The sequence below is a fragment of the Elgaria multicarinata genome, chromosome 23 (genome assembly GCF_023053635.1).
Source record: "Elgaria multicarinata webbii isolate HBS135686 ecotype San Diego chromosome 23, rElgMul1.1.pri, whole genome shotgun sequence".
NCBI classification, from domain to species: Eukaryota; Metazoa; Chordata; class Lepidosauria; order Squamata; family Anguidae; genus Elgaria; species Elgaria multicarinata.
Window position 1 is genome coordinate 5,671,913 of NC_086193.1, and position 11,369 is coordinate 5,683,281.

General features: G+C 44.8%; 1 protein-coding gene across 1 annotated transcript; it reads right to left on the reverse strand.

Annotated features, from left to right (window-relative positions):
- Window positions 1–4,596: 4,596 nt before the first annotated feature.
- LOC134413104 (cytochrome b-c1 complex subunit 10) lies at window positions 4,597–11,369 on the reverse strand. The gene is made up of 3 exons (XM_063147207.1): window positions 11,261–11,369; window positions 7,095–7,235; window positions 4,597–4,888 (listed from the first exon to the last, which is right to left on the reverse strand). Exons 1-2 carry the CDS (start codon window positions 11,308–11,310, stop codon window positions 7,115–7,117), a joined length of 171 nt encoding a protein of 56 aa, XP_063003277.1. The 5' UTR covers window positions 11,311–11,369; the 3' UTR covers window positions 4,597–4,888; window positions 7,095–7,114.

Below are 11,369 nucleotides of genomic sequence, written 5' to 3' on the forward strand. Positions count from 1 at the left end.
GGGGATTTCACCAGGTGCTGCATGCATACAAATGACACCTGCTGAAATTCTCTTTTCTCCACAGCTGTCAAAAATACATGATAGCACTCTTCAAATACTTAAAAGGTTGTCACACAGAGGAGGGCCAGGATCTCTTCTCTATCCTCCCAGAGTGCAGGACACGGAATAACGGGCTCAAGTTAAAGGAAGCCAGATTCCAGCTGGACATCAGGAAAAACTTCCTGACTGTTAGAGCAGTGCGACAATGGAACCAGTTACCTAGGGAGGTTGTGGGCTCTCCCACCCTAGAGGCCTTCAAGAGGCAGCTGGACAACCATCTGTCAGGGATGCTTTAGGGTGGCTTCCTGCATTGAGCAGGGGGTTGGACTTGATGACCTTATAGACCCCTTCCAACTCTGCTATTCTATGATTCCATGATTCTAAGTCCTGTTCTGCTTTCTATATGGTCACTCTATATTTACTCAATATATTTACAACCTGCTTTCCTGTGCACTCATTCTAATTATACCATCGTCATCGTCATCATTAACATTCCTTAAGTTTTCAAGGCACTGTTTAAAGAGTTAAAAGCAATACAGTCCCTGCCAGCAGGTGTATGGACACACGCGTGTGCACGCACACATGTTATTTGCTCCATGGATGTCCCTTAAAGTAGGTAAGCAAGTCTGCATTGTTGGTGGGTTTTTTTTTGCAAGGCCTAGTCTGGAATAACCTTGCCACAATCACTGTTAAATACTCAGAAGATACTTTAGAAGCAAGGCAAGTTGTAATGTTTAATCTATTAACTAGTTAGTTTCATTGATTTCCTTAAAAATAAATTTAATTACAGTGCAATCCTATGCAAGTCTATTCAGAAGTAAGATCTATTGAGCTGAATAAGTATATAAGAAGGATATAGGAATAGGATTGTATCTTTAACAGAGCAAAATGGTGCCCACATTTAATCAACTAAAATGGTGCCCACATCAGCAGGTGTCATTTGTATGCACGCAGCACCTGGTGAAATTCCCTCTTCATCGCAACAGTTAAAGCCGCAGGAGCCCTGCCTTCTTTTGTATCTGATCATTCTAGGCAGGGCTCCTGCGGCTTTAACTGTTGTGATGAAGAGGGGATTTCACCAGGTGCTGCGTGCATACAAATAACACCTGCTGAAATTACCTTTTCAATACGACTGTTAAAGATGCAGGAGCCCTGTCCTCCTTTTCATAGGGCAGCAGATTAAATACTATATTTTAAAATGAATGTGCTTATTAAAACTGCACCATCTTAGAAACTTGCCATTTCTAAGCAACCACCGACACTTCTCTTTCTCTCTCACAGGTGCATCTAAAAACAAGGAAAGTATGTTTTTTTGCTTCAAAAGTATTCCCCCCTGCAAGTGTATGCAAATTAAAAGCACAATCATATACATATTTAGATAGAAACAAAGTCCCTATTGTAGGACTTTTTTCCTGTCGAAATATGCATAGGATTGTGGCACACTTAATCAATTAATTAATCATCTTACATTTCTGTAATTGGACAACGGCCCTAATTGAAAGCTAATTGACTGATGTGTGAGTAGTATGTATTTCAGGTTGCATCCAATAAACTCTCCTTCAGTAGCAGTCTCATAAGTATTTTGTGTGCTTTTATTTTTCCCTGTAAATCAAATCGGGTAGCTTATTTTAGTAATCGCCATGGGCATTAATAGTCATATTCCTTCCCACTTTTTGCCCCTCACCACAGAGGGCCACATGAATATTGCAAATCATAGAATAGTAGAGTTGGAAGGGGCCTATAAGGCCATCAAGTCCAACCCCCTGCTCAGTGCAGGAATCCACCCTAAAGCATCCCCGACAGATGCTTGTCCAGCTGCCTCTTGAAGGCCTCTAGTGTGGGAGGGCCCACAACCTCCCTAGGCAACCGATTCCATTGTCGTACTGCTCTAACAGTCAGGACGTTTTTCCTGATGTCCAGCTGGAATCTGGCTTCCTTTAACTTGAGCCCGTTATTCCGTGTCCTGCACTCTGGGAGGATTGAGAAGAGATCCTGGCCCTCCTCTGTGTGACAACCTTTTAAGTCTTTGAAGAGTGTCATCATGTCTCCCCTGCATCTTCTCTTCTCCAGGCTAAACATGCCCAGTTCTTTCAGTCTCTCTTCATAGGGCTTTGTTTCCAGACCCCTGATCATCCTGGTTGCCCTCCTCTGAACACGCTCCAGCTTGTCTGTGTCCTTCGTGAATTGTGGAGCCCAGAACTGGACGCAATACTCTAGATGAGGCCTAACCAGGGCCGAATAGAGAGGAACCAGGACCTCACGCGATTTGGAAGCTATACTTCTATTAATGCAGCCCAAAATAGCATTTGCTTTTCTTGCAGCCACATCGCACTGTTGGCTCATGTTCAGCTTGCGATCTACAACAATTCCAAGATCCTTCTCTTTTGTAGTATTGCTGAGCCAAGTATCCCCCATCTTGTAACTGTGCATTTGGTTTTATTTCCTAGATTTAGAACTTGGCATTTATCCCTATTAAACTTCATTCTGTTGTTTTCAGCCCAGCACTGCAGCTTTATAGAAGGTTGCAGAAAAACTGAGAGAGTAGGTGGCCTTAGGCAAGCCAAAATCACTACTTTTTGCTACGAGGACCTGGTTAGATTAAATCAAAGGTTCCACTTAGCCCAGTATCCTGTTCCCAACAGTGGCCAGCCACATCTTTTGAGGAAGCCCCAGTTCGGAGAAGCCTGGACGTGTACATGTGCTTGGAACTGTGAATTTCAAACTCTCTCTGGCCAGAGACTCCCTTTCTATGTCCAGTTTAGCTGCTCAGAGCAGAGAATTCTGAGCCACATCCTACAATGCGCACCGTAATTTGCACAGCTAGTTGTTTACGTCCACAACTGAGGGCCAGTTTTCCCCTCTCATGTGTATGTGGGAAGGGGAGTGATTGTACCTGTTATGCCAAGATGAATCTTTTCTGGGGAGTGTGTGTGTGGACAGCATATGCTCAGGAGTGAAGGCCAGCTATCCCCACATAGAATCATAGAATAGCAGAGTTGGAAGGGGCCTACAAGGCCATCGAGTCCAACCCCCTGCTCAATGCAGGAATCCACCCTAAAGCATCCCCAACAGATGCTAAACAATTGGGATTGTGGATTCATTCTAACACCATCTTCAAGAAGCAATTATTATATGTGTGAGACGGGCTTTTTAATCCTGGGTGGGTGTATAAAGGATGAATAAAATAAAAATGGAAGCTCGGAGAATGGCAACAAAGGAGAGGGCCTTTTCCGTGGTGGCCCCTCAATTATGGAATGATCTCCCTGATGAGGCTCGCCTGGCACCAACACTGTTATCTTTCAGGCGCCAGGTCAAGACTTTTCTCTTCTCCCAGGCATTTAACAGTACATGCGGAGTTTTTTTAACTGACCCCAGGATAGTTGTTTTAAAATGTTTATTGTGTTTTTTATGCCTTTAAATTTTGTATATTTCTTTTTAATATTCGCTGTTTTTAACTTTTCTAAACCGCCCAGAGAGCTTCGGCTATGGGGCGGTATATAAATGTAATAAATAGTAATAATGATTAAAACGACCCCCTCACCCATGTATATATATTATATAATATTTAATCGATCCAAAGGGAGAGGCAGGTAAGAAATAAATATATTATTATTATTATTATGCTTCTGCATGCAATACATGTGCTCTATCACAAAGCTACACCTCCCTCCCTTTGATTCAAAGCACAAAAACATAGAATAGTAGAGTTGGAACGGGCCTACAAGGCCATTGAGTCCAACCCCCTGCTCACTGCAGGAATCTACCTTAAAGCATCCCTGACAGATGGCTGTCCTCTTGAAGGCCTCTAGTGTGGGAGAGCCCACAACCTCCCTAGGTCATTGCTTCCATTGTCGTACTGCTCTAACAGTCAGGAATTTTTTCCTGATGTCTAACTGGAATCTGACTTCCTTTAACTTGAGCCCATTATTCCATGTCCTGCACTCTGGAAGGATGGAGAAGAGATCCTGGCCCTCCTCTGTGTGATAACTTTTTCAGTATTTGAAGAGTGCTCTCATGTCTCCCCTCAATCTTCTCTTCTCCAGGCTAAACATGCCCAGTTCTTTCAGTCTCTCCTCATAGGACTTTGTTTCCAGACCCCTGATCATCCTGGTTGCCCTCCTCTGAACACGCTCCAGCTTGTCTGCGTCCTTCTTGAATTGTGGAGCCCAGAACTGGACGCAATACTCTAGGTGAGGCCTAACCAGGGCCAAATAGAGGGGAACCAGTACCTCACGTGTTTTGGAAGCTATACTTCTCTTAATGCAGCCCAAAATAGCATTTGCTTTTTTTTCAGCTACATTACACTGTTGGCTCATATTGTTCTGTGTTCCTGTACAAACACATGCAAGAACTCCCTGGGCTCTAAAACTTATTCCCAGAGGGATTGAGAACAGAAAAACTGCCATACTTCGTTGTTGGAGGGAATGATGGCATGAAATAGCGCGATATTAAATATGTACTAAGGTGGTGAAACTTTGGTAGGAAGCACAGACTTAACACGTATGAGCTACAAAATAGCTAAGACACACATCAGAAAAAATCCATCTCACACACGCACAGAGTTCAAAGTTAGCCAATGTTTTTGTATTTGGGTCATGGTAATTCGTTCAATAGATTTCCTGGGTGAAGACCATCACCACAGGCAGAGAGAAGCAAAACGCCTCCAGTGCTTGCACAGGCCCATGTGCTAAAAGACGTTTTCTTGGTTTTCGCAGGGCATCGTGTAGAATCTTCCTTGTTCAGGAGTGAAAAATGAAGCTATCTGTTTCATGGAAATTGACACCAGGCATTTTCAGAGAGTCGAACTGGGAGTACCAAGTAAAGAGCTGGTCAGTCACAGCAGTGTGGCCTGTGGAAAAACAAGCGGAGGAAAAGCGGATATGAGAAAGAAGTAAGCAGATTATCATATTCCAACTCTTATGATTCTATGAATCGCATTGAGCGTTTCCACCCTGCTTACTGCTTCTCTTCCCATTTTTTTTCTCCAGGGTGCAACTTAGCACCCAATGAGCAAGCAGATAAAAGACATTTTTTAAATTAATCATATGGATTTTAGTCAATGGTGTGACAGACAGAAGGAAGTCCTTCTTCTCACAGCGCATAGTTAAACTACGGAACTCACTACCACAGGATGTGGTGATGGCCACCAATCTGGATGGCTTCAAAAGGGGGTTGGAGAAATTCCTTATTTATTAATTACATTTCTATACCGCCCCATAGCCGGAGCTCTCTGGGCTGTTCACAAAAATTAAAAACATTCAACGTGTAAAACAACAGTATAAAACCATAATATGAAATACAATATAAAAGCTCAACCAGATAAAAACAGCAGCAATGCAAAATTACAGATTTAAAACACCAAGTTAAAATTTATTTATAGACTGTTAAAATGCTGGGAGAATAAAAAGGTGTCTAAAAGCATATAATGTAGGTGCCAAGCGAAACTCCTTAGGGAGCTCATTCCACAGCCGGGGTGCCACAGCAGAGAAGGCCCTGCTCCTGGTAGCCCCCTGCCTCACTTCGTTTGGCAGGGGCTCGCGGAGAAGGACCCCTGAGGGTCCAGGCAGGTACATACGGGAGGAGGCGTTCCTTCAGATAACCTGGCCCCAAGCTGTTTAGGGCTTTAAATGTTAATACCAGCCCTTTTGAATCAGGCCCGCACCTGGACTGGCAGCCAATGAAGCTGGAAAAGGACTGGCGTGATGTGGTCTCGTCGGCCAGCCCGTTAGTAACCGTGCTGCCCTGTTTTGTACCAGTTGAAGTTTCCGGACTGTTTTCAAAGGCAGCCCCACGTATAACGCATTGCAGTAATCCAAACGAGAGGTTTGGATTACTGCAGGCAAAGGCTATCCATGGCTACTAGCCCTGATGGTTGTGTGCTATCTCCAGTATTCGAAGCAATAAGCCTGTGTGCACCAGTTGCTGGGGAACATGGGTGGGAGGGTGCTGTTGCACCATGTCCTGCTTGTTCAACCCTGGCCGATGGCTGGTTGGCCACTGTGTGAACAGAGTGCTGGACTAGATGGACCTTTGGTCTGATCCAGCATCAGGGCCCTTCTGATGTTCTGATAATATTGTCACTGGCTCTGTGTTGGGCCTCTGAAGCAAACCACTCTCTGCCTCTCCGGGTTCCCCCCCCCCCCCCCCCCTAGGACTACCAGCCTCTTTTTGTAAAGATGGGATGCCTTATCTACCCTGGCTGACTATTCCTAAATACAGGAGAGCATTTTCATTAGCCAGACTTAATGTCCTTCCCTCCAAACTTCTGGAGGGCAGATTTAATAAAATTCCAGTGCTCTACAGATGCTGCCCCTGCAACAATAGTGAAGTGGAAACTGTATCTCATGTTTTACTGTTTTGTAGATTTTATCTAGGGGCTAGAAGCGATCTTCTAAACCCTATTTTACCATCTTATCCTGGTCACCCAACTGAATTCTTAACGTCTCTTTTACTTTGTAATATAGACAAATCAATCCTTTTTCTTCTGCTGCCCCTTACGCCTGGAACGCTCTTCCAGAACACTTGAGAACTACAAACTCAATCACAGCTTTTAAAACTCAGCTAAAAACTTTTCTTTTCCCTATAGCTTTTAAATATTGAGTTTGTTCTGACTCTATACTGTTTAGCTTCACCCTACCCGGTGCCTGTTTACACTTCCCTGTGCCTGTTTGCATTCTCTTTCCCTCCTTATTGTTTACTACAACTTTATTAGATTGTAAGCCTATGCGGCAGGGTCTTGCTATTTACTGTGTAATCTGTACAGCACCATGTACATTGATGGTGCTATATAAATAAATAAATAATAATAATAATAATAATAATAACTGAGCAAGTGGCCAAGTTTTTGAACTTGGCCATTTCTTTTAGATCTTCTATGATCGCCTGATTTTTAATAGTTATGGTATGTTCAGTTTGCTTGTATGTAAAATTTTATTTGCTGGAATGGTCTATTGACCGCAATAAACTGTTGTAGTTGTTGCTTCTCCGGGTCAAGGATGGCGTGGCCACAAGTACACAATTCCACCAGAGGAAGAACCACAAGTCCAGGACCTTACCCTGTAGCACAGGCAGCTTCTTAGTCGTCTTTCTTGAACTTGCCATTGATCCAAGGGACATAATCGAGAATCAGCTTCCAGTCCGTGATCCATACCAACCCCACAGCGCCCACTGAGCCCCACACGCCCAATGTAGGCCTCCTGTAGGATAGGAAGGAGAACATCTACGTCAGAAACAGCATTTCATGTCCCTATGATCAAGTCCCTGATCGCTCCTGGGAAGCCACTTTCTTGTGAAGAGGTGTCAACTGGCCCAACCCGCCCAATTTGCACTGAGCTTTTAGTGACGGGAGGGGTGCCATTTCTCCTGTGGCTGTTGTGGACCCCTTAAAGAGAACGAAGGGTGCAATCCTACGGGTGTTTAAACAGAAAATAAAGTACTACAACACCCAGCATGCCCCAGCCAGCATTGTTGGTTAGGAAATCTCTTCATTGGCTTCCAATTCACTTCAGAATCCAATATAAACTTCTCCTGTTGACCTTCAAAGCTTTTCACGGTCTAGCTCCTGCCTATCTCTCCTCTCTCATCTCACACTATTGCCCCGCTCATGCTCTTCGCCCCTCTGATGCCATGTTTCTCGCATGCCCAAGGGTCTCCACTTCCCTTGCTCGGCTTCGTCCATTTTCTTCTGCTGCCCCTTACGCCTGGAACGCTCTTCCAGAACATCTGAGATCCACAAGTTCAATCGCAGCTTTTAAAGCTCAGCTAAAAACTTTTCTTTTTCCTAAAGCTTTCACAACTTGATGCTGTTTGGACTTTATACTGTTATACTGTTAGTTTTACCCTACCCAGTGCCTGTTTGCATTCTCTCCCCCTCCTTATTGCTTTATTATGATTTTATTAGAATGTAAGCCTATGCGGCAGGGTCTTGCTATTTACTGTTTTACGCTGTACAGCACCATGTACATAGATGGTGCTATATAAATAAATAATAATAATAATAATGACATGTTTCTGTCTAAATATACATAGGATTGCATCCTAAAGGGTAGGGGAGAGGCCTTTTTACATCATGGTTTTAATAATAATAATAATAATAATAATAATAATAATAATAATAATAATCCGCCTCTCCCTCTGGATCAAGGCAGGGTACAACACAAATGCAAACACCATAAAATACGTATGACTAATTAAAACATTTAAAACTAATACATTATTAAAAGCAGCACATTATTAAAAAGGCATCTTAAAATTCAACCGGGTAGGCCTGCCGGAAGAGATCAGTCTTTATGGCTTTCTTCAATTCCAGAAGACTGTTAAGTTGACGAATCTTTCCCGGAAAGTCATTCCACAGTCTGGGAGCAGCAGAAGAGAAGGTCCTCTGGGTAATACCCGTCAGCCTAATTTTGGCTGGCTGGAGTAGATTCTTCCCAGAGGACCTGAGTGTGCGGGGCATATTGTACGGGAGAAGGCGATCCCGCAGGTAGCCTGGACCCAAACCATGTAGGGCCTTAAAGGTGATCACCAACACTTTATGCTTCGCCCGGAAAATAATTGGCAGCCAGCGAAGAGATCTTAAAACTGGTGTTTTAAGGCTTTGACTTAACTCTGGCAAACCTAGTGGTTTCCTCCATGTAGTGTGGCTGTGAATCATAGAATAGTAGAGTTGGAAGGGGCCTACAAGACCATCGAGTCCAACCCCCTGCTCAATGCAGGAATCCACCCTAAAGCATCCCTGACAGATGGTTGTCCACCTGCCTCTTGAAGGCCTCTAGTGTGGGAGAGCCCACAACCTCCCTAGGTCACTGGTTCCATTGTCGTACTGCTCTAACACTTGGTCTTCATTGGGATGGTTTTGGGGTCTCCTCCTGTTACGAAGTTTAGGGGGGGCTTTTCTAACTCTGAGGTTCCCCTGAGCCTACTAGCAACCTCCTCCAGGGTGTTGGGATGGTGTCCTTTGGCTGCACAAGGCTCCATACTTGTGTATTTATTATTATACTTCTATGCCACTTCATAGAATGAAATCTCTAAGCGGTTCACGCTAATATACAACGTGAGAACAACATTTTTTGCGAACGGCCCAGAGAGCTTCAGCTAGGAGACAGTATAGAAATGAAATAAATAAATATAAAGTAGTAATTAAAAGCAGCACTGCAAAGCCCACACTAAAACAGGGCAGTGTCATAGTTCCTTACAGGTCAGGGAAAGCCTGTGCAAACTGATATGTATTCAAGAGGCCTTTGAAACTTGGTGTAGGTTCTGCCTCTCTGCGCATGGAGTGGCATTCCAGAGGCTAGAGACCCTGAGGCCCTCCTATCTCTGGGACTACAACTCCCAGGATGCTCCAGCCTGCGTAGTTGGGAAGTGCTCGGAGTTGCAGTCCAACCCGGTGGTGGCTGGGGAATACTGGGTGTTGTAATCCAACACACCTGGAGGCTGTTAGATTGGGGAAGGGTGATAACCAGGGAGAGGGCCTTTTCAGTGGTGGCCCCTCAATTGTGGAACAATCTCCCTGACAAGGCTCGCCTGGCTCCAACATTGTTATCTTTCCGGCGCCAGGTCAAGAGTTTTCTCTTCTCCCAGGCATTTAACAGCATATGCTGAGTTTTTTTAACTGACCCAAGAATAGTTGATTTTAAAATGGATATTGTCTGTTTTTGTTTGGATTTTATGGTTTTAAATTTTGTGTATTTCTTTTTAATGTTCACTGTTTTTAACTTTTGTAAACCGCCCAGAGAGCTTCGGCTATGGGGCTGTATATAAATGTAGTAAATAAATAAAATAATAATAATGATAGTTTAGCAAAACCACCATATTTCAAAGGAAGTCAAAATGCTGTTTTTTGGGGGGAAAGCTGCTGTATTCTCCAGTGTCAGAGGCAGTAAGCCTATTTACACCAGTTGATGGGGAACATATGTGGGAGGATGCTGCAGGAGCTATACTAGAGTGACCAGATTTAAAAGCGGGCAGGGCTCCTGCAGCTTTAACTGTTGTGATGAAGACGGAATTTCACCAGGTTCTGCATATATACAAATGACCCCTGCTGAAATTCCCCTTTCAATACAACTATTAAAGACACAGGAGCCCTCTCCTCCTTTTCATAGGGTCCCCCTACTATTAAAGACACAGGAGCCCTGCCCTCCTTTCCATAGGGTCCCCCTACTATTAAAGATACAGGAGCCCTGTCCTCCTTTCCATAGGGTCACCTTACCATTAAAGATACAGGAGCCCTGTCCTCTTTTCCATAGGGTCCCCCTACTATTAAAGATACAGGAGCCCTGTCTTCCTTTTCATAGGGTCCCCCTACTATTAAAGACACAGGAGGCCTGTCCTCCTTTTCATAGGGTCCCCCTACTATTAAAGATACAGGAGCCCTGTCCTCCTTTCCATAGGGTCCCCCTACTATTAAAGACACAGGAGCCCTGTCTTCCTTTTCATAGGGTCCCCCTACTATTAAAGATACAGGAGCCCTGCCCTCCTTTTCATCGGCTCAACCTACTATTAAAGATAGAGGAGCCCTGTCCTCCTTTCCATAGGGTCCCCCTACTATTAAAGATACGGGAGCCCTGTCCTCCTTTCCATAGGGTCCCCCTACTATTAAAGATACAGGAGCCCTGTCCTCCTTTTCATCGGCTCACCCTACTATTAAAGATACAGGAGCCCTGTCCTCCTTTTCATAGGGTCCCCCTATTATCAAAGATACAGGAGCCCTGTCCTCCTTTCCATAAGGTCCCCCTACTATTAAAGATACAGGAGCCCTGCCCTCCTTTTCATAGGGTCCCCCTACAGATAGCACCACCCCACCTAACACATGACAGTGTTAATATATACACCAGCTGATGGGGAACATGGGCAGAGGGATACTGTGTCCTGCTTGTGGGTCACTGGCTGACCACTGTGTGCCTGATCCAGCTGGGCTCTTTCCATGTCTTTATGTATTCACGCCCTGCTTTAGGGGGGCGCCTGGAGGCACACAGGCTGTCCCCTGTTGGAAACAGGATGCTTGTCCAATGAGAATAAACTTTGCAAGAAGAGAAGCCCCCCATATTCCCCCCCAAAGAGAAGAAATGGGGGGCATAAGAGATGGAGCTGCACCCTAGACTGCAGAAGGAGGGGGGGGGAAGAAAGGGAGTAATGAGGGGGGGTCAAATGGGGGAAGACCCCCCCACCCTGCTGTGGGAGGAGCCAGAGCAACGCCCGCCCCCTCCCTTTCCCCACTCACCAGTTGCGCAACATCTGGGCATTCCGAGATCCGATGTACCTGGCGAGCATCTTGCAACCCCTCTGAAAGTCACCTTCCTTCTGCGCATGCGCCCTCCGCGGCACGGCTT